The 24,625-nt window shown below is 43.9% G+C and overlaps 1 protein-coding gene across 8 annotated transcripts in view; it reads right to left on the bottom strand.

Moving 5' to 3' along the window:
• LOC125300104 (CMP-N-acetylneuraminate-beta-1,4-galactoside alpha-2,3-sialyltransferase-like) overlaps nt 1-24,625 on the bottom strand; it is a 42,662-nt gene that overhangs the window by 935 nt on the left and 17,102 nt on the right. For all 8 annotated transcript variants that reach the window (XM_048251665.1, XM_048251664.1, XM_048251661.1 and 5 more), the window contains 5 exons: nt 16,502-16,565; nt 15,317-15,412; nt 14,896-15,082; nt 6,794-6,940; nt 4,168-4,314 (listed from right to left, as the gene is read on the bottom strand). In XM_048251665.1, the coding sequence (XP_048107622.1) occupies nt 4,168-4,314; nt 6,794-6,940; nt 14,896-15,082; nt 15,317-15,412; nt 16,502-16,565 (641 nt within the window). The remainder of the gene's footprint in view (nt 1-4,167; nt 4,315-6,793; nt 6,941-14,895; nt 15,083-15,316; nt 15,413-16,501; nt 16,566-24,625) is intronic.

Here is a 24,625-nt window from a genome sequence, read left to right as displayed (position 1 = left end):
GTTTACTGATCGAAGTACATCCGACTCAGCTACCCCCTTTTCAGCTTGTTAGTACAGGGCCTTTTCCTTCCAGGGCTCGCTCCTATTCGCACGTCTTTGGCCCGATAATCGGAACCCCGCTAATGCTGCTGCTTCTGATACTGCTGGGGTCAAAATTGCCAGTTTGGGCCCAATGCAAGAATAATTTGACTACCAACCGCATTGTCTGGGTGTGCTAATCTGACAGAGGAATTTGATTACTAATATGTTTATGTGTATTTTACAAGTCGTGGTTTGGGTTGGACAAACAGGGTGCAGAAGTTTGAGGCAGAGAAAAGGTGTGTATGTGTGTTTGTGTGTGTGTATATACAGTATGTGTAGTTGGTCGATTGCCGGAGATTAAACGTTGAAGCAGAAAGATTCCTGCGGAATGCAGGAACAACAACTAGTGACTCACGCTCAAAAACAGAGCTCACTCAATCAGTGGAAACATGGAAAACTGGAGAAAACCCGGAAAAACACTCCAAGGGCTCAAAGGAAAGGAATTTGAAAGACGTATATATATATATGTTTACTAGCTACACGTCCCTACTGGGAGGACACCAGACCTATTATGGAATCTCAAAGCGCTCAAACACAATCACATCCAGCTTTTCACTACACACCTTCCCTAAGCCCTCCGAGGAGTGACGGAGACAAAAGCTGCTTCTGTGGATCACCTCTGAGTAAACAAGCATTTCAAGTCAAGAGTCCATTGTGTTGCACAATAGGGCAGTGCTCTTAACATACAGCTCTGGGCTTTTATTTCTGTCATGAAAGCACCAATCGGTATTTCATGACACAGCGGAGCTTTTTCCACTGTGGGTGAAACCACTTGGAACCACAAAAGCCGACAAGAGCACTGGGAGAAAACACAAAGCTACTAGTCTGGAAGAGTTTAAAGAGAAAATCATCATAATAATAATAACAAAAAACAAACGCGCAGATTGGAAAAGAGCCGTCACCCTGACAATAATCGCGAGCATGTGGGGTATGCGTGCTTATGGAAGCAGGTGAATCATGAGGTGTGGTGACTCTTTGAAAGTGATTGAAGTGAAGGGCAAGAAGGAAAAAAAAAAAGAGTGTGTGAGTGAGAGAGAGAGAACAGCCTGTTTGCATGACTCAGCTGCGATACAGCTGTAGCTGTCGACGGTGAAAGTTTACTCTGCTGCCAAACGTTCCAAACCACTGTTAACAAACCAACAGCTCGATGTTTTTATTTGACCGCACATTTTAAAATGACCATTATAAACCTTAAAAGGGGCCATCCAAAAAGCGAATTAACAAGTATGCCTGCACAAGTGTGTTGACACCTATGTATATGACATAGTTTGTATATATATATATATATATATTGTGTGTGTGTGTGTGGAGGGGGGGTTGGGTGGTATATGTGTCAAAGCTCCAACAGTAGTTGTCGGTGGACTTTAGCATTTAAGCTGTGTGCCTACAGGGACAGCCAACTTTGATTGGCAGCTGACAGCGAGGCGAGCCGAGCCGAGCCGAGCGATGGGCCCCAAGCCAACAATATTCTACACGCTTGCCAACAGGGCCTTAGCTGGGCTGTCATTTATTTCCCTCTCCCTCTAGGGATGTGTTCTGCTCAGCCACCCAGCCGAAAGCAAGTGCCTCTGCCCGCGGGTCAGGATTATCAGTTCTCTCTGTCCCATCTCAGCCCCACTGCTTGGATAACCTCCACACACACACTCAGCCGAGGGGCACCTGAAATACTCATAGCTCTCATCTCTTTAATCTTAATCTGCAGAATTTATATTTACTCATTACGAAAGTACACAACTAAGTGCCTCACTCACTTGTTTACAAGAGCATGTTCCCTGATTTTGGCAGCATAAAGTAGTTGATAGCAAATATGTAATATGAATGTGGTTTTTGGAGAGGCCATCTAATTTTTTTCCAACGTGCACAAAAAGGCTTTATCTTTGACTGCGTATCTTAAAACAAACTAAGGCGGCACTCGACAGACAGAGTGTCTCCAGAACACTGGACACATGATATGAATGACTGTTTCATTCCTGTTTTGGTTCATAAACAGTGGACCTAGCCATCAGTCAAGTGCTTCCGATGAGCTGGAAGGCCCCCCCATCCCCCACCTCATCCCTCTGCTCTTGGGTTTGGGGGGATGGGGTGAGGTGTGGTGGGGTATCAGGTCTGCGCAATCCTTGCTCGATACGCGGGGTCTGCGAAGATCACAGGGTCGAGTGCCTGGAACTCCGTCCCTGCCCCTGGGTTACGCGCTAGAACAATAAGTGTCCTTGAATAATTCAGGAGGACGGAGGCTGCAGCCCAAGAGGTGGGCCGGTGTCACGGCGAGCTGAAACCAGGGCAGGGTGTGTAAGGAAAGAGAGAGAGAGACAGAGTGAGAGAGAGAGAGAGAGAAAGGGTGAAGAGAGGTGTAGGTAGAAGAATGAAGAGAAAGAGACAGGCACTGAGAAAGATGAGGGGGAGTGATACACAGACAAAAACAGACAGACAGACACAAACACAGACAGACAGACTGACACAGACAGACAGACAGACAGAGAGACACAGGGCGAGGCAGCGAATTGGGAGAGGGGGAGGGGGTTGTGAGTGTGGTGCCACTGGGTGCAGAACTGGATCACATGTCATGCTAAGGAAGCGGCTCTCCAGCTCGGCTGTCCCTCCTAAGAGTGATTTACGACCTGTGTATTTAAGCGAAGGATCAGGTGGCCACGCACACTCTTTATACACACAGACACACACTTCATATCTCCGTGAGCGACACCCCAGCGGCTCCTTGGGGCTCTTGAGCCCACTCCGTGGCCGGGGCGAGGCTTCCCGCTCCTGTGGAGGGGAAAGTAAATGCGTCGCCTTAAAAGAGCACAGGAGAGAGATGGAGTGCTTTCCCAGGGAAAAAGGTCAACATAAACTTCCTCCCCGCTGGGGTAAACTCTTAAAGCTAAACAGCAGGACGTGTTGGGGACCGAGAGAGAGAGAGAGAGAGAGAGAGAGAGAGAGAGAGAGAGAGAGAGAGAGAGAGAGAGAGAGAGAGAGGGACGCACACACACACACACTCACAGACACATAGACATAGACACACACACACACACACTCAGCGCGGAATGCTAACACCACGGCTGATGTTTCAGCAGTCTGGAGAGCGGGTGGCCGTAAAGGCGGTTCCCATAAGGGCACTGAAACAAGATGGTGGCTGGGGTCATGTGATTTACTCCATGATTCATCAACACAAGGAGCGGGGATTCCCTGCTGCTTTCAAGCCAACCTGGGCGTTTCAGCTCTGCTATGCGCACGCACTCGGCCCTTACACTGAGGACATGTACTGGATAATGTTCCAGCCTGTTGCTCATTCTGAACCGGATGAATGAAAACATTCAAAAAAGTTGGATTAATTGAACTGTTATGAATGAATTAAATATGATTAAATACATTTAAATGGTGCTGTTGTAATATACACTGAAAAGTATAGTATGGTTTTACTTTCCCCCACCCACCAACATTTTTGCATTCACTTTCTACAGCTTCTTTCCCTTTCAAAAGTCTTTTGTTGCATTTTAGAATACCAGAAGAGCCATCCATAAGTCCTAATGTAAAGCACTGAATAGAGGTGAAATAGTTCAAATATTTCAGAAAGACGCTCCATTCATATGTACATATTGTTTATGTTATTATTTAAAAAAGGACAAGCTAAACAGGTTCGTTGGCTACACAGCAAGCACTGAGCCATTCGGTCTTGTGACCTAAAGATAATTTTAAACAAATGCTCAACGACTGCTGGAATGGGGTAGCACTAACAATACCACTGTGTTGCCTCTCATCCTTTATAAGGACACGTCTATCCCTTTGTCTCAGCGCTCAGGAACTTGGGTCTGACGCTCACAACACAATCAAGTCAAAAAATACCCCTCTGAGACAACCAGTGGGACAATGTCTTCCACAGACGGTTGGGGTCAAACTCTTGTGTATGGCTGGGCCATCTTGAACAGATCATTACGGTGCTTTTAAATGTCAGCCTGGGCCTGGACACGAGGACGAGGACGGCCGGCTGACTCAAACATGACACACTTCTTTCCATTCATAAGGCAGGGCCGCGGTGGTGGGCGCTAGGGGACGGATGCACGGAGGGGGGGAGGAGCGAGTGAGATGGAGTACCTCTTTGATGGCTGACATCTTGACTTTTTCGTAGTAGTGGAGCGGCGCGTGGGGGGTGTTCATGTCGTAGCCGAATCCGGCCACGGATACCTCATCGCAATTATGGAGGGCCATCGTTATGGCAACGGTCCCCAGGGTAGGAATGTTCTGCAAGGGGAAAGAGGGGGGGGGAAAAAAAGGAGTCACAAGTCATCCACTGAGAGACAGTTTTTTTCATTATCAGATTTCATCTCATGTAATCCATTGAAAAAAAAAATTGGATAGGAGACGAAAGAGTAAAGGTCATAAATGAAAGCGGGGAGAGGTCTGTCTAATCATGAATGAAGTCAGGGAAAAGCACCATGTGGTCTGGCTGTAGCCCTCATAGAGGCGGATTATTCCCAGTGGCGTGCGCCCTGTCTGCACAGTGAGTCCAGCAGGCTCGCTGATAAAGCCCCGCCAAGCAAGTAGCTACAAATAAGGGCTGAGGAGAGAGCGCAGCCCGAGGTGGAGATAGCCCAACACCCTGAGTGATGGACTTATCAGCGGGCTGTGTGGGGATGAGCTTTATCTCCAGAACCGATGTTCTAGCACAGGCGTGCATGCACACACTCAGACACACACACACACACACAAACACACACAGGGGCCCTTCTGACAGACACGTGGTGTGTGAGCTGTACAGGCCGTGCAGGTTCCTGCTGAAAGGCTTTATCTGCACCGAGCTCACGGCGGCTCTACTAATCCCCTTCAGCGGCCGCGCTGTGTGGCCACCGATAACTGGAAACGCATCACACCTAAAGCCCTCTCTCTACCCAGCACACCCCCACGCCCTCCTCCAAAGCCCGTCTCCATGGTGACCCCAATAACAATTAGAGTGAGCGAAGGGCATCACAGATAATGCATAATAGAACTCTTGGACCTGAAAGTGACTGAGTCACTGTATGACTCCTAGAGGCGGATTAGGAAGTTCACATCTTCCTGGCTTAAGGGCTGTGACATTGAGCGCTAGAGTCAAAAAAAAAAAAAAAAAAAATTGGGTTCTGTTATGGGTCAACATCCCAAACACTAATCTGGTGCTTTTCCGCCTGAGCCACACTAAAGAGAGAGAGGCTCAGGAGGCATGAGAAAACTCAATAGGGAATCCTTCTCTTCAGTCTCAAAGTGAGCATTGTAAACCTTAAATTATGTTTAAACCCTAGGCGATACCGAGGTCTAGCTGAGGGTTACTGGGGTCGGGTGGAATGGAGTATTTATCGTGCTTTTTGGGGTGGGATGGGGTATGTATGGTGAGGTGAACTTTGTGTGGTAGTCCATGGCAGACCTGCCAACCTTGAAGAATTTTTTGAGTAGCACCTCGAGTCGAGAAAAAAAATTGCTCACGTCGGCCTTCATGCATGCAGACATAGCCATACTCGCAAGACACATTTTGGATAGCGACCCAGCTTTAATGTTGAATATCGATCTAAACGTGTTCCTGAAAGAGCAAACTTAATCTTTTACAGTAGCTCTATAATGATGACAATCTGTTTTAGAGCCTAATATTCCTGACCTATGAAAAAACACTTGTGTTGATAGGGACTGATGTGGATATGTTGTCCATTTTCTTATATGTGGCCTCTTTTCAATCCATTACTATTAAAGATTTATTTTATACAGAAATACATCTATCACCCATGTTATGCCAACATATTTAATTCATCTGGATATAGGCTACAGTAGATAGATATAGGCTTATGGACATCTGCTGTTGTCAGTGTGCAGTCTATCCCTTTACTCACAATAGCCTACATGCTTTGTTTTTTTGTAAAAAAAACCCCAAAACATTAAATGTTCAATTATTACCTGCTGACTAATGCACTCAGTTTCTTTCAGATCGCAGTGCCTTTCTGTCATCTGTGAGGCTGCAATGATTAGGCCTACATTATCCCAACTACAGTGATAGGTGAGCGATTTCCGTCTGGAATTATTTGTTCTCGCTTGTTTTCATGCTAATAATCAAGAATAAGGACCTATATGCTCCAAAAAAAAACCAAATTGAACACTCATCAATGAGCAGCTCAAAATATTTAGCCTCGGTCCACTTTCAGACTCGTTGTTAATGGCTGCATTTTGCCTGGGAAAGGTCCGCACTCCATTCAATTAGCACCTTTTAGTTATGAAAACTTTAACCAGCGACACATTGAAAATATGCTAACTGAAACAACCAGTGAACACTGTGACCTTTCCAAAACAACATCAAACTATTAGGCCTAGGTGAATTTACAATCGCACTCAGTGGAATATTTTTAGTTTCGCACAACGACAGCTGGGGGGACGCAAACTCACCTCATCAAGTCTTTCATTTAACCCACCGTTGAATGAAGAAGAAATAACATAAAGAGAGGCCACTATACATTGCCTGTCATTCTCACTTGTCACTTTCTCTCTGTATCTCATCCTCGCATGAAATAGATTTGCGGGAGATTCTAATTCACATGCTCAAGGAGCTTTCCGGAGAAGTTGGATGTCTGCTCGTTTTGCGTAGTTTTAAGTAAAAAATCGTAGCGGCATACTTTGATGTGAAAATGTGTGGTTGCTACGCAAAATGCGTAGCAGGTTGGCAGCAGGTCTGCTATGGTGACATCTCTGGACTCTCTCCACTCACCCCTCGTCCCATGACACCATTGTTGAGTGGGAGGCCAATGAACTGGAAGGCTGCCTCCTGGATGAAGTAGGGGTTGAGGATGCGCATCTCGTTGGGTTCTCGAGGCACAGAACGGGCTACGGACTTCCAGAAGCCCTCTGTAGCCCTCTGAGAGAGAGATAGATAGATAGATAGATAGATAGATAGATAGATAGATAGATAGAGAGAGTGAGCGCAAGGGAGAGAGAACAAGGCAGGCACATTGAGAACAATTACATGTGGAGAACAAAATCCTTGTGAAAACTGATCCAGCCCATCTTTGGAAGCGTGCAAAACCCTCAGGAATCAGGAGGACTGCGCACATCACTCAGCACGGCCTACGAGCAGCCCATTCTCCACAAGACAGGCTGGAGATGGTGACATGGAGCAGTCACCATGCAGCCACAATGCAGCAGTCACCTGTACAAATAACTCAAAGTGTTGCTTTTGTGATATCCCAAATAAAAGAGGCAAGCAGAGCGCTTTGATCTCGCCTGGCCTGGTGCCAAGGGCGAGCCTGAACATCAACACAACCTTTAATCGAGTGGAGAAGCTATTGTGCTTCCCTGAGCCTTCCCTGACAGGCTGGTCCACTGTACTGTACTGCCTGCACTGGAGCTCTGCACTGCCTACATGCACAGCCCTGCCGTGGCCAAACCCACCCATACACACACACACACACACACACACACACACACACACACACACACACACACACACACAGATTTCTTGGCAAGCTGTTCAAAATAATCAGGTGTTAAATCATAACAACCATGCAGCAAATGGGATAACAACTTGCGGGAATTTGGTATAATACTTAACAAGTAGAGCTCAGCTTCATGAGAGAGGGTGTATGTCTGTGAGTGTGTGTGTGTGTGTGTGTGTGGTGTGGTGTGGGGGGTGTACCACGGGGACGCGTGCCACTAATTCAGGCTCATCTGTCTCCCAGCATGCAGCTGCGCTGGGCCAGGCTGGGGGCAGCAGCGGTGGCGGTGAGGGGGCCCACTCGGAGGCAGCTCTGGTAGTTTTACAGCTGGTGCGCGGGCAGCTTTAACAGGCTCTCACTTTATAAAAACACCCGGCGAAGGAGAGGCGAGCGAGATGCCAGCGGTCTGCGGATTCCACAGCTTTTATAGATGGCAAACATACCACAGGTACAAACAGAGCATGTTCCTCCCAGACCTCTTGTGCCAAGAAGTGAAAATGGGCCACAAACACCATTCGTCTACTGAACGACTCTAGCACTGAGCACTGGCATGTTTAAGGGAAAAGGATGTGCTTAAAAACAACTAAATCACTGACCACACAGGTTCTTGACTTATGACATTTAAAGTGCAGTAGCCCTGAAAGTAGCTTCTCTAAATAACCCTTAAGGGAGGAGGTTTACGCATAGAAATACTTTAGATGATTGCAGTTGTGATGGGACAACTGTCGGAAGTGGCCAAATAAACTCTTAAGTGTCTCTGTAATTCTGCCTCAGAGGTATTAACCATCCCATAACTTCACTTATCTTATTTATCTTTAATGTATCAAACTGCCTTAGACATGTAAATAAATACACACACTTGACACAGGAGTCAGTAGTTCAGTTGGTAAATTATAACGAGTTTGTCTGCTTCTGGGACTATGGAAACCTTTGAGCTTGATTGAGAGCATTCTGGAGGTAGATGAAAGGCTCCCGGAGGAACAGCAGACACCAGTGAAAATTTATCTTGACTCTTGTTCCTTCCGTAAATGTGCCAGCACACTCTCAAGACAGGCACGCCAAGCCCTGAACCGCGAAACAAACAAAAACGACTGCCGGCACGAACCTTCTCCGGCCTTCGAAGCTCAAGCTTCATTTCCCTTTCTCTAAGAGTAAGAGGATCGCAAATTAAGAGAGGTAGCGGAACTTCTGGTAAACAAGCAATTTTCACACAACGTGTTTAGCCTGTGGTTTTCTGGTAATGACCAAGTGACAAAGCGCAAGTAAATAACGGCTATCAAAACCACGTGCTGAAATGAAACCCATGCAGCACAGCCAGGTTTTGACATGTGGCTACCATTCCACTTTCCTGATGGGCATCATTGACGATAACATAATTAGATCAACTAACCCCATACGTAAATTACAAGACCGTGTTGGGATGGGGGTGGGGGGTTGGAGACGAGGGGGTGAAGGTTCTTGTGGAAATAACCTGGAGCCGTGGTACAATAGCCTTACAATGCAGCAAGAAACAAAAATGGACACGTCACCACGCATGGAAAAAGTGACGTCTGCTGGTTGTAGTGCAATGAAAGCAATACCCCCGCCGACAAGGCAAGAGGGACGAGAGGCCAGGGGTATTTTTTTTAAAAGCCACTGAAAAACAAGAAGAGCAAACAAAGCCACGCAGAAAAGGAAGACCCTGTATCAATATACCTGGGGCCATTAAAGTAATGAGGAGTGGCCGCCGGCGCATTCCTGCCAGCTTTGTCGGAGTAGTTACCGGGATACATGTGACTAAGCCTCACTGAATGCTCCCGCAGGCAAAACATAGTAAACTGAGGCACTCACACACACACACACACACACACACACACGCTGTGCTTGAGCACGAGTTAAGTCCTTTGCCATTTAGTAATGGCTCACTGCGACGGAGGGTAATAGGCCCCGGATGTTGTTGTGCTCCCTTAGCTCAGAGGGTCACTCCACACCGCAGCCCTGCAAGGCCGGCAGAGGACGACGAAGAAACACACAGGCTCACAATGACGATAGTCAACTCAAAGATCGCCACAAGCGGGGAGACATCGTTCATTTTTGGACTGTCCAGTAGTTTAACCAAGTTGAAAAGGATTCTTAACATCTGACACATTTTTTGTAATGCAGGGGGCTGGCCTCTCTAGGGGAACCACACAACAGCGTCGTCCCCAATGTCTAAGTCTTTCCTTCGTAAGAGCGGGACATGAGAGTAATTTGCGCCGGGCCCATGACAATGCTATCACTCAATCTCTGGCCCCTGGAGGTGAAAGCCGTGGCGGACCCATTATCTTTGCACCATCAGTCTCCAGCGAGCTGACACACTCGCTCATTCATACCCGCTGACAATCGTCACAGTTTGTGGTGTGTCATGAAGGGTGACCTTTGGCTTTGGTGCCCTCTGTCTCGCTATCCTCCTTCCTCCTCTCTCTTTCTGTCCTCCTTTCTCCATCCCTCCTCTGAACTTTAGGCTCTGTGCCACCAGCCAGAGGGTGCAGACTGGGTAGGTTTGTCTGTAGAATGATGGTATGTGTATGGCCAGTATTCATCACACCAGCATTATAAGACGGAGCTATAGTCCACACAGAACCCTGGCCGACTCCAGAAAAGGCACATGGTCAAAGTTTACAGTGACAAAGGAAACCTTGAATTATGTTAAAGGTTGGAGGGTTCATGGGAAAGAAAATGTGGCAGGTCTAATGTACTTGAACCCAAAGAACACAGTATCCCTTCAGTGTCATTATTTCACAAATGTGTGATTAACACAGCTCACAAGATGTGCAGGTGTTCATGCACAACGTCTTGACAATGGTTATGGCCACAACAGAAGAAAATGGAACACTGGAATAGGAGCGCGACAGCCCCACAGTCTCCTGCCTCCGCGGCCTTTGTACCTGCGTGGCTATCGCCGTTTGAAAAGTGAGATAGTGGGCCGGACCACCCTTGGTCTGCTGATCCAGTTGACAGGCCAGGTGATCCCAGGTTTCCCTTACACGGCGAGTGTCTGCAGTGTAACCCCATAGCCCTTTCAGGCTGCCAGCGGTCACCGAAGCGCATCAGATTCCATCCTCTGTCGAGCTGTACCGTGCCGTGGTGTGCCACCCCCCCCCACACACACTCTCACCCCCTCTCTGCTCTGGGGTTCACGGCGACCGGCCTGAAGCGTGGGATGTACATCCCGTTAAACAAACAATGGAAAGAACACAACAATCTTCCACGCCATGCGCGTGTTTATGGCCACCTGTTTATGCTTGCTTTGCTGTGCCAAGTTTGTTTGAAGAACTGCCCCCCCACCCCTTTTTTTCTTGTTTGTGGGAGGAGAGGGAAAAGAGGTCTTGCTGAAACCAGCGGATTATGGGCCTGTGTTCTACTCCGGCTGACGTGCACCGAGTCACGATGTGATGGCATTATGGAGACAAAGGCCCACTGGGAAAATAATTATTTTCAAGGATGCGTGTGAAAGAAAGCAAACAATTAAATATTAAATACCACCAATGTTTCAGATCTGCTAAGAGCATTCTACTACCTAGTATGGTAGTATAACTTCTTCCTGCTTTGTTTGTGTGACATTCTTGCTTTGAAATGAAACCTGAGAAGATTTAGGAAGCTCCTCAAAGAAATCAAAGGGGATTAATGTGTGAGCAAAGCAAAGAGTGAGGGGTTTGAAACATGAGGAAGTATGTTTGGTTTCTATATACTGTACGAGTTTGATCAGAAAAAGTTGATAAGCTGCAACTGCATACACTTTGACTTTGTGCTGGATTTAAATAATATTTGGCTGTGTGAGAAATATATATAAATTATGAGCCTCAGGTTTCATTTGTTCCTCTGAGTTCCTCTCAAATTCTTTCAAAAAATAAGGAATATATTGGCCCATAAATCATCAACCTTACATAATAACAGGCCTACCTGACAAAATAAACCAATTTATTGGGACTAATTTCGTGAAAGGGGTGTACATCAGTATGGTAACTTGTGGAGGTACCAATTGTTAGTCTGGTTGTGTGGCAGGGCATGGCAGATCAAAAGGAGGAACAAAACCCCTAAAAAACCCAACTGCGGCTCAAATTAAGTATGAGTGCTCTTACTGCAAAGTAGCCTAGCCAAAGGTGATTATAGCATGGTCAGGGCCTTTGTGTTAGAAGGGATAGCTAGTCTTATCAATACAATGGACATGTGCCTTATATCTATAGCAGCGAGAAGCTAATAGTTCAGGCACCAGGTGATAAAACCACCAAAAGCGTAAATTAAGAAAGCAATTGGGGACTTTTTGTAGAAGTTTTGTAAAAGTATGTAGAAGAATATATACAAAAAACAAACAACCTAGAAAACCATCAGTTGGCTAAACGAGGTACACACAGATTCTCTTGGCCAATCCATTCAATAGACATTTATCCAGCCTCTAAAGAACATTAAGTTCACTTAGGAAAACACGACTATGGCTTCTCTCAATGTACCGAAGCCTACTGGTATGCCTTTGTACAATTCAGCTACAACACATCTCTAACATAGCTTTTAAATGTAAAAATAAATAAATAATAATAATTAAATAAAGAAAGTGGGAATTATTTTCCAGTAACACAGGTACAAAAAAACATACACAAAGACAAAAAAAAAAAAGGGGCTGCCGCTTAAAGGACGTCGGTACTGCGACTTCATTTTCATAACAGGAAAAAAACTGCTTACTAACAGAGGCTCAAGCGACCCACGCACCGCAAAGGATCTACCACACAAATAAAGAAACTAAGCATTTCCAAATCGCTGATTCAAACTCTGCAGGGAACACTCAGGCGATTAGGCTATTCAATACACACCACATGCAGCTTTCAAATAAACTATAGCAACATGTGCAAGATGGTTCTCATAAGACAAAACCTGCAAATCACAGACAAAGGAGACAAACGCTACATCACGTAAATGTCTACAGCTAGTGGGAAATGAGAGCACTGATCACCTGACCCACAGGTAATTTATGAGGCAGGTCCGTGTCTCGGATCTTAAGATAGACCCGACCATCACAAATCGATCCAAAGAATGAAACAATATAGCCATGAAAAAACAATATTTGATCATGATTTGATCCACACTTTGTCCGACTTTTGAGCATTTAAACTTCTCACAACAAAAAATGGCTAGCCAGCACTAGCACCAACTAGTACTTCCTTTTGTATTTAAACCAATACTATTCTGTACAGAACACGATGAACTCCATGGCTCATTCTAACAAAAGCACAATGAACCGTAGGTACAGGCGATTATACACAAATTTTAACATAATTACTATGAATACGATATTTATTTTCTGCCAGTAGATCCCCTGCACACCTTGCAAGATGCGTCATACGTTTAACTGATAAACATATTCAAATGTTAAAATACAGTTAAAAGGGAAGCTATGCAGCAGTTGATTGATATCTGATTTTCAATTGATGAAGTTAAATTGATTGTTGGCTGTTCAAATGGTTTAAGAAAATCTATGCCAATGCTAATGCTAATGGAGATCTTTCTTTTTTTAATTTATGCCAATGCTAATCTATGCCAATGCTAATGTTAATGGGGATCTTTCTTTTTTTAAATGAGCAAGTTGGAAAATCTTTATAGATTTAATGATCTATGCCATAAAATCTTCTGTAAATATTTTCATTGTCCGCACAGCAAAGCACACTGGCCTCACACACACCATCTTCTAGTGCTGTTGTGTTGGTAGATACTGGGATTCCAACACTGCTGCTCACACTCTCTTATTTATGAGTCATAAACTCACTGCACTAACCCATCCAGTCCCCTCTCTACACACAGGCAGGAGGTCCATCTCTAACCAAAACACTGTTTTACGGACACGGTTCCTAAATCCCGCAGGGAGCAAACAGTGGGTTTTAGTGGGGAAGCAGGATGCACGGCTCTCTCTTGCCCGCCCCTAATGGTCTTTCCTTGGCTGTGGGAATCCTAATGGACTAATGGAGGGAGTGTACAGCCCCAGTCTTTGCCATGGGCGAAAGACTGTGCATCTACACATAAGTGTGTGTTTGAGACGAAGCTTTGGCTTGCCATTTTTTATGAGGATGGCAAAGACAAACAAATAAACATTAAAGGACCATCTGCCTGCATCTGATCCCACAGCCTCTAAAGAGTGTGCAACTGTGAGCTGTAGTTATTCTGACAGACTGAGATGTGCATTTTTGTCTTGTAAAACTGGGCAGTCTATTTCCTGCATGTACTCACAGTGTAAAAGGAGTCAACTATGGAACAGGATGACTGTCCACAGTTCAGCGTCGAAGGAGACAGAAAGATAGCGAGAGAGAGGAAGCGCTGCTTTGATAACCCTGTTGCATCCTGAACACTTCTCAAAAGTTGACCTAATGAAACTCAGAGAATATAAGGGCAGTAAGTGGCTCCTCCTCCCAGTCTAGCTAACAAACAAGTGTCAGCAAAGTTACAACATTGCATCCCTGATAACCGAGGAACATCCTTGGAGTAAGCAATGATGGCTACATTTGCCATGGGAGAGACCGAGTGTAAAGACACTTGAGGCCAGATGTGAATCACTGAGAGGCTGCTTTCTTTACCGGGGCTCACTCTGAAATTGAGAAGGAGCCAATTCACCGAATGGTCATTCTCTACCCTTGGAGGAGATAAGGAATCTATTCACCGTCACAGACCTGCCAATTAAGCACATCATTAAGTGACTGTCACTCACCTGGGGGGAAATGGTACACTAGGCATCAGACAAAGGCAGCTGCCTCGTGGGAGCCATTCGACCAGTCCCCCCTCTCCTTTGAGAGCAGTAGCCATGAAGCCTCCCTGACAATCCACTGAATAGATGTGTTTTACTGAGGCGGTGGAATGTCAGCAAACATTGCTGGGTAAGGCATGTTTCGGGAGCAGGACTATGCCAGTCTCAGCGGAGTGTAAACAAGATGTTCGCATTTAAAAGCACAGTTGCCTAAGATAGCCTCCAGACAGCTTTGCTACTCTCCACTGCGGTGTGGCGAATGGCTGATTGCTTTATCACTAACCTGCTGGCACTTGTCCCGCCACGCATATTGGAAGCATAAACGACCCCCCGAAAAAGAACATGAATAATATTTTTCTTTACAAAACCACTCAAGAAGTCAGACAGGGTCTGTCATTACACAACAAATGATTCACAGAAGTGGGTAAACTGCTTTGAATTCAAGCAGTTGAGTTCACGGTATTTGGAGTTAAACAAAAGTGTGTGTTATCGTGAGTTCCTAAATTGATATTCATTTGGCAACCTCAAAGGGAAGAATGCTTCTCACTTTCAACACTACATTCCACACTTTGCTTATAAACAGTGCCACAGTCTACCTGCACACCACTGCCCCCTACTGAGAGTTTGCCTTACCAGCCTCTCCCTGAAGACCATGTGTCGAAGCCACTTAAAGTCCAGGGGCTTGAAGGCAGAAAAGACGAAGATGGAGTCCTTCTCATAGTGCTCCGGTTTCTGGATGGCTCCCTCGGGATAGGTGATGCGCATGGTGGTCTTGTAACCGACGTCTTTTTCATAGCCACTCACTGGGGCCTCATTCAGCCTGTAGCAATGAACCATCGGCATGAGAACACTTGGCTCACACATGCATCTTCTACCACAGATTGGTGCATGTGTGTGTGTGTGTGTGTGTGTGTGTCTGTATGTGCATGTCTGTGTGTGTGAGAGTGTGTGTGTGTGTGGAAAAAAACATAAGGCAAGACTGAGAGGGATGAGTGGGTTTTGAGGGCAGACCAGAAACATCATTAAGTCACAACAGCACTATTGCTTTACTGACCTGATGACGACATCGTACTCGTCTATCACAGAGCCCAACGACTTGTTGGAGAGGATTCCACCATTTCCGATGATGATGCATTTTGTACAACTCAAACTACAAAGAACACAAAACACATTAGGAACACCCAAATCAACCATGATTTTCCTTTTTTTTCCCCAAACCTAAGTGAAGAACCTACCAACCCCCCCCAACACCCTTCTCAAAAACATTTGTATCAACTGGTCCAGAGCACTCCCTACTTTAGTCTGCAGTGCTAGACGGAGGTTTGAGAGTGACATCTCTACCAGGGCAATGAGGATGCATGTTTACAGAGAGGAAAAGTTCACTTGTGGATTTCCCACATTAATCACAGGACAGCCTGACAAGGCCTGATAGGAACTGACTGTGAGCTGCTGGGGTTGTGGGTTGACTGGAAGGTCACTAAATGGCTGGGGGTCAAACAAATGAGAGAGCGAAACAAAATGCTCATGAACAATGGGCAGATAGAATCAGCGCTGAGTTATAAGGTTTCTGTGACCTCAGTAAAGACCTCAAAGAATGCCCAGTAGATGAAAGGGTAAGTTAAAGGGCTGGAGGAGTCTGTGCTGAAACGTGAAAATTTACCAGAGAACAATAACTGCACATAAGAACCTCTCTAGGTGTTTCCAAAATGTATTGGCATGCATAGAAAGAGCCATATGAGAGCACTTTGTGTCTTTTACAATACTCTGTCAAACCACATTCGAGTGAGAGTGGAACTAAAAAATCAACATGCCTTGTTATAATCAGGGCAACACAATTCTTACTAAGTGTAGTGAGAAAAAATGCTCTTCAGAAAGCCAACACACCATGAATTTTTTCCATTCGTCAGAGGTTAAAACTAAAATGTAGGGACCTCATCCAAGATGTAAATGTATCCATTGATTACTTGTTATTATTTTAGAGGGAGCCGCAGAGTGGGAGGGGCATTCATCAGTGCTGAACTATTGCCCAGTAAGTCTGATTATTTTCTTAATTACGGCAGTCAATGCATCAGCTCTGCAGTACGGTCGTGCGTGTGAGGTAGGAGTCCCAGGGGGCCTTCATGTGAGCCAGCCACATACAACCCTCCATCCCCATTACAGGATCCCGTACACTCCCACTTATCTATGTGTGGGCCTATGAGAGGGTGATGAGTGAATCAGTCAAACATGGCTCACATACCTGTCCAGCTCCGAGCCCAGCCCGTAGTTCTGAGTTTCTGATAAAATAACATCTATGATCCTTTCTGCAATCAGAGATAGAGCGAGAGACAAGAAAGAGAGAGGAGAGAAGAAAGTGAGAGAGAAAGAAAGAGAGGAGGAAGAGGGGTGGGGAGAAAAACAAGGTAGATAATGTAAACTCAAGACAAGGGGGGAACCAAAAACCTACTGACCACACCGTCAATGTGACACCTCAACTCTGCAGGCACTTTTCTACAGCACAGAGCTCTGATTCTCTGTGATAAATGTAGCAGGGCCTCAAAGCCAGAGGCTGGGTGGGCTGCCTGACTCTGTGAACCCTGCCTCATGTTATACAATCATTTGGAGTGGGCAGGCAGCCTGTTGAGAGTGGGCCTCAGAAGCATGCTCTGTGAGGAGGATGTATACAGTCGGAGATACTAGGGAGTGGAAGGCGACAATGAGAAATGTCGGTTGAAGTAACGGTATTTTTAAACAAGCACATTCTTCGAATGACGAGGTAGTTTGCTAGCCCTCTGGAAAGCCAGGTTACATCACAAGTTAGGAACACCATGCGTTCTTCCATGAGGGTCATCTTTTTTTTTCTCTGCCCCCTCCACCCCCACTCCCTCTTGTGTTCTCACGAATTAGCCCTTGTATGTTTACAACTCTCCTCCCGAACTATTTTTAGGAGGATATTACAGATACATACACATTCCTCCTCATGTTTGTTGGAGCAAGAGAGGAAGCAAAACTTTAAGAGCAGTTGACTACTGAAGGGTGAAACGGGAAGAGAGGGTCTATAATGACACACATACAATGACAATAACACATCATTTTATATTAGTAGTATACTATACTTGATGCACTATAATAATAGTCCACTTCAGATCTTATTGCATATTCAGATTGATTTATTAGTCACATACAGTTATAACAGCCCTTACAAAAATTAAACGTTTGAGGCAGATTTGCAGCAAACTTGTAGGTAATTTGCAAAACAAATGACTAGAAAATATCGCCAGAAGTTTGCCATTGTTGGCCGCTATAGGCAAACATCCAGCTACAGTAGTAGTACAGCAGTTCTGGCAACAATGACAAGTTTGCCACTAGTGGCCAGTGATTTGCCACCACACTTGGCCAATAGTGGCAAACTTCCAGTGAACTTCTGGTGACAAACCTAATTTGCATATGACATTGCTGCAAATTTGCTGCAACATTGCCAAAGGTTAACCGTGACCTAATTTGCATGTGAAAATATGACCTTGCCGCCGATTTGCGGCAACTATTCGCCAGAAAACTGAAATTTCTGTAAGGGAGTGTACAATAGGTAGGGAATGTAAGCCTGGTTAGCTCCATGACTGTGTAAAATGAAAAGAATATAAATAATAAAAAAAGGTTAAAATCAATAGTTAATAATGATTAAATTAAATAATAAAAATGCACTAGTCCATTCAGTGCTTGGGATAGCAGGCATGAATGCTCATATATAAGATACTGGTTAAGTCTATATCTAATTAAGACAGACTGCTTTTCCCCTCCACTCCATACTTATAATCAAAGCCTGTGGCGTGAGTGTACATCTCTGTGTTTACAAAGACTAATCCACAGTATCTATTTTAAATTAGAGGTAATGCAGAAAAACAAGTCAACCGCCGTGACACAGTTTGGTTTACGCCACCAGACACATCTGGTCCACGCCTATTACCAATGATGGAACGAAAACAAGGGAGTTGGGAAAGGATGGAACAACACCAACGCAAACTACTGCCATGACATTATAGACTAATTAGTTAGCACAAACAGGCACTCTAATCAATGTGGAAGGGAAGTGAAAATAATTGGTATCTCCATTGAGCCAAACCACAGAGGAAGACATAAGAAGAGGGCCGAAATGGGTAGCCATCAGTCAGTCACAGACAATAATCTACACATGTACACCTAAATACAGAGACAGAGGGAATGGCAGGAAACCTACAAAATGGACTCATTGACTACTCAACGGCTAATTGCAATGACTTACAGTCAGTCTCTCTCTTCATGTGACTCTGAGGAAGCTGGTTTATTTTTGAGGGAAATAAAACAGCACATTTAGTATTTATAGTATATGCTTTAGTAACTGACTGATATATTCCGTGTGTGTGTGTGTGTGTGTGGGGAATGAAATCCATCATCCAAATCCATCATTATCCATTTCAAAATCACTTTTGAAATTAAATTTCAATCACATCACAAAGCCACGACAACCACGTGGTGCTCTTCAAAATTATAATCCTTTCGAGGACAGTACACAGGGTGTCAGAATTAGATCATTAAAAAAAGAAGAAAAAGAAACCTTGACCCATCGCTATCTTCTAGGAAGCAGCAAGGCATCTGAGAAGCCAAACAGCGAATTCATCTCCCACAACTGCCCTAAAAGGCCACAAAAAACATCTCATGACAAAGGCAATGAGCCTGTAGCATTAGCATTATTATGTGTGTATGAGGCTTGGAAATACCTCACTGATTAGCACAGAGACAAATGACGGAGACTTTAAGAGCCGACGAGATGCATTCTTTTAATGGGCTCCATAAACATTTCACCCAAGTACTCCCATGAGTTTTCAAACAAAACAATTCCTTTGATTTGGACCTCTGGTGTGTGAGCATCAGCTCCGCTTCCTCGGGCCGAGGAGCCGGGGGCCTAATCATTACATGATGTGAATGCCGACTGGTGCCTTGGTCAACAGACTCACCACTTCTGCACAGTGTTCAAGGGGCCCAAGACAAAAGACAGCAGACAGGTCTCATGAGGAAGTATGCAAACACCCTTGCTATGATGCTTGGCAAAAAGCCCACAGGAATTAGGTATTAGTCAAGTATTAGTACATGTATCCATGTTCCCTAACTTGCAAAGTGGCCAGTAACTGACCTCATATCATAACAAATAACTATCCACAAACTACTGTCTCCGCATGAGACAAAGTGGCAAAGGTTTCTATTTTGATTGGTCTGTTCTAAAAAGACAGTTGCTTTAACTATGGTTTAAACTGTGCAAAAGGTCAGCTAAATGCGGTCTACTGCCAAAAATGATTAGATTACTTAAAAGGCAGTGCTTCTAGATGGGGCACAGCTCTTTTTTAAAGATTAGTCCAGCAAGCAAATTGTCACTTTTAGCATACATACTGTCATGTAGATATTATTCAATTTAATTTATTTTTTTAAAGAATATATTTTGGGCCTTTTGCTTTTATTTGGATAGGACAGTGAAGTGTCACAGGAAGTTAGTGGGAGAGAGAGATGGGTTGGGATCGGGAAATGACTGCAGGTCGGATTCGAACCTCTGTCCCCGTGAGCACTTGGACCCGAACATGGTATGGACACTGTAGCCAGCTACGCCACAGCGCCTTTCAGGATATTATTCAATTCCAAAAGAATAACTGTATGGTTGCTTTCTTCATACTGTATTTCTGTGCAATACTAAGTGTTTCATTTTATGTTTGGGTTTCAAGGACTTGTTTTGGGTTATATTGCTGGTTATCACAGGAACACTATGTATGGCGCCATCCCATCTTTTGAGTCAGTTAGTCTTGTTATCTCTGGAGGTACAGGCTTCTTGAGTCTTTGTGTTGAGGAATGTTGTCTTATAAGAAAGGTCTGTGACGATCAATCAAACTTTAAGGCTAATTAATTATGCAGAATAAAGTCTGGATTTTTTCCTACATTAATTGTGGAAGGTCCTTCAGCCCTGGAAGGCCTAAACATGAGTAACACCTGAAAGGTAAGGCTCTTTACATTCCTGATGTTAAAAAAATGACACAAAGATCAGATTAACACTAAGCAAGGGAGGTTGGTAGTTTAAATAATAATTTCAAATGATGTTCAAAAAAGGTATTGTTTTGCCAGTCACATTTTGAAAGGGGTTGGGAAGTGAGTTTTGGAATCGGAGGTGGGAGAGGAGGTCTTGTGTCCTTTATGGTATGGCTGGTTAGGGCACATAGGCGGGTCAATATAGAGTTCAATGTCAAAAAAATTGACACAAAAGGTTTTTTCATGGATTCTGGTACTGTTGGACAGGCTAAATAACATACTAAAAATCAAGTGAAATCTGACCTTGGGAAAGGGGTAATTTTCAAAATGGCCGCCAAAATGGCTGTCAAGAGGTTAAAATGCTATATCTCAATTACTATTCAGCCTACAGGGGTGAAATTGATGTCAAATTGTGGTCATATTAAACAAGAATATGATTTTAAATGGTAATATTGAAAAGGTTTCAATGATCTACCTTTTTCAGCCATATATTAAAATCAATGTGTTTTAATACAGAGCAAATGCAATACAGGATTATGAACCATCTCTATGGCACGGAGGAAGATAAGACATGTCTTAACTGGTGTTCTCATCTAAAGGTTATATGCTTTTAGAAAATATATAGTTTAGGGTGTTTAATCTGTTTTGCCTGGACAATACTGTATAGGCTAAAATGTATCCCCTTTACACTAGATTCGCCTATACAGAATAGAGGGTGTTTAATCTGATAGACAATAACAACAACACATTACATTTATATAGCGCTTTTCTCGATACTCAAAGCGCATCACATGGATGGGGGGACCTCACTAGTAACCACCACCAATGTGTAGCACCCACCTGGGTGATGCACGGCAGCCATTATGTGCCAGAACGCTCACCACACACCAGCTTGAGGTGGAGAGTGAGGGAGTGAATGAGCCAATTACAGTGGAGGATGATTAGGGGGCCAGATTGAATGAGCCAGGTTGGGAATTTAGCCAGGACACCGGGGAACCCCCTACTCTTTGCGATAAGTGCCATGGGATCTTTAATGACCATAGTGAGTCAGGACCTCGGTTTAACGTCTCAGCCGAAGGACGGCATCTCCTACAGTGCAGTGTCCCCGTCACGGTGCTGGGGCATTGGGATCGATCTTTTTTGGCCAGAGGGAAGAGTGCCACCTACTGGCCACCCACCAACACCACTTCCAGCAGCAACCTAGTTTTCCAAGGAGGTCTCCCATCCAAGTACTAACCAGGCCCACACCTGCTTAGCTTCAGTAATTCAGCTAAGACAAGGTATCCATTGGTCTGGCTGCTGACAATACAGGCCAACATGTATCCGCTTTACACTAGATTTGCCTATACAGAATAGAGGGCAATGTATTGTTTATGGCATGGAGGAAGATGGGACATGTCTTATCTGGTGTTATATCTCATCTACAGGTTATATGCTTTCAGAAAATATATAGTTTAGGGTGTTTAATCTGATTTCCCTAGACAATGTAGGCCAACATGTATCCACTTTACACTAGATTTGCCTATACAGAATAGAGGGCAATGTATTGTTCATGGAATGGAGGAAGATGGGACATGTCTTATCTGGTGTTATATCTCATCTCCAGGTTATATGTTTTCATTGTTCATTGTTTAGGGTGTTTAATTTGTTTTACCTGGACTGGACATGCCCAAATGTATCCACTTTACACTAGATTCGCCTATACAGAATAGAGGGCAATGCATTGTGCATTCATGGAGGAAGATGGGACATGTCTTAACTGGTGTTATGTCTCATCTACAGTACAGGTTATATGCTTTCAGAAAATATATAGTTTAGGATGTTTCATTTGTTTCCCCTGAACTGTATACCAAATTGTATCAGTTGTACACTAGATCCGCCTATACAGAATAGAGTATGTATTATGCAAGGTGTGGTGGAAGATGGGAACATAACTTGATTGATGTTATATTTCATGTACAGGGTATATGCTTTTAAAATATATATAGTTCTGGCTGTTCTATGACTTTAGTGAACCATAACCCATGCATAGGCATGCATTACATATTTGCGTGCATCAAATACATGTTGGGATCTATCATTAGGGGGGAGCTAATTAAACTTAATCTTAAACTATATTTATTAGTATATCAGAAATAATTACTATATCATTATTCATCATCATCCACCATCCTCCAGTCCTCTGAAAGGAAGTTGTGCAGATCGTCACATTGTTCATTTTGACATGTTCCACAGGCAGCACTGAGGCGTAATCCGTATCTACATTAACAGAAGAGTGTCTTGCCGAAATGCACACAGTTACAGCGGATAACTTTCAAAAGCTGTGAAGCTTACTAGCAGATTCAGTTGGAGGGAGACGTTCTAGAGTCACAAATGATGACGCAAAGACAACCTTACTACTCAGGGTGTTGTGCCGTAGTGTTGTCAGAGTGTCTATGGACTTCCCACCATAAAGTACAGCCATCACTTGGCATCTTAATTCACCAATCACCTCTGTTGTCTGATTGGGAGTAGTGGAGGCATTGGCACATGACTGAAGGACAAAATCTCCTCTTCTGGAATGCTGTCTTTTGCCGACACCAAAGATCCTAGAGATTAAAGTTGACATGATATTTCAACTTTATTCTCAAAATGTTGTGTTTAATGTTGACATGTCGACTTTAAACGACATGTTGGGTTTGGCTTCTCATCATGGCAAAAATATGATGTTTACAACCATCTTTTTAGGGTGGCATGATGTAATGAAGGATTGTGTGACATAAGATTCAGTGACCTATAAATCTGATTAAAACACAAAAAAACTTTCCTAGGCTGAATAATGCGTCAGATATAGCCAAAATTAACTTCTGGTGGCCATCTTGGACGCCATCTTGAAAATTATAAGTCTTTGAAAATGATGAACTGATACTTTAGTGTGACATATGATTCAGTGACCGCTAAATCTGATTAAACATGGAAAACACTTTCCTAGGCTGAATAATGCTTCAGATATCCCAAATTAGCTTCTGGTGGCCATCTTGGACGTCATCTTGAAAATGACCCCTTTATTGGGGTCAGATTTTAAATATGTTACTAAGTACATCTAAAAGGTATCATAATCAGTTGAAAAACCTTTTGTATCAATTTTTTTGAGGTTAGGTTTTTTTTTTTTCATATATTGACCTGCCTAACATAGCGTAAGAGTTGGGTTAAACAAAGATGGTTGGAGGTGGCTTGGTTAACCTAATTATGGTGCAAAATAAGTTGGTGCTGTTGCAATCCACACACAGCTAAAACAATACGAGAGTTCAGTGGGAGGAAGTGGTCTTGTGGATTTGACATGACCTGGGTGGTTATGATGACGCATAAGAAGAGCGGTGTGCCTGTGTGAGGTGAAATAAAAGGGAGGTGGCAAGAAAAATATTTTTTTTTGTGGAACGCATTGTGTGAAGCGACTTAACAAAAGAAGAATGATTGGGATAACACAATGATCTATTTTGTTTTATGAAAATATTCAAACCCTATGGTGTCTATTTGCATGTGCCTTTCCTTTCTTTGTGCTTCTTGTGTTGATTACCAGTAGAACAATGTGAATGCTCTCTCACCACTACTTAGAGTCATTCTTTTTATCTGTAGGCACACTGACTTTTATTTTCCTTGAACTGAGACCATCATGTGGATGTGATCTATCATAATGAGGGACTGTGAACAGATTACTTTTAAAACAGCATGACTGGACTCAAGCATATAGGCTTATTCAATTATGCCGAATTCTCCAGGCTGTTGAAATCCAGCCTGTTTAAGATCCACCACATAATGACTCTTACAAGTTGTCAAAGAAATTCAACACACTGATCCACTAAATGCACCATAAAGGTCAGCTGACCGTTTTGATCATGCCAACAATCAACAGTTGGAGATGTTATGTTCTGACATACTAGATACATTTCAAAATGACAAAATGGTGAGTGAGTGTGTGTGTGTGTGTGTGTACGCACACGCACCAAGGACACCTGAGCAGACTAGATACTATGCTTACAGAAACAAAACAGGTACCAGTGTTATGCTTTCTGAACCAACCTTTAAGGAATGCTCTGTTCTGGTTGGTATGAGAAGTGAGTTTTCACACAATTTTCAGAGAAAGATACCATTCACCCTAGAGTCACAGGACGATTCCAAAAAAGCTATCAGCCAATACCTGCCATAAATCATTGGTCAGCCCTCAGAAGATAAGACTGGATCACATCATTGTCTGTGTCTGCCATGGCATATTTTCCTTATAATGGTTCAAAGCGGAAAGTGTGCTTTGGCAAATTCCACAAACTGGCTTTGGTGGGCTTCCATCCCAAGAACTGAACAA

The sequence above is a fragment of the Alosa alosa genome, chromosome 9, assembly GCF_017589495.1.
Source record: "Alosa alosa isolate M-15738 ecotype Scorff River chromosome 9, AALO_Geno_1.1, whole genome shotgun sequence".
Taxonomy (NCBI): Eukaryota; Metazoa; Chordata; class Actinopteri; order Clupeiformes; family Clupeidae; genus Alosa; species Alosa alosa.
The sequence above is the reverse complement of the archived record's forward strand: the minus strand, read 5'-3'. Positions and strand labels throughout refer to the sequence as shown.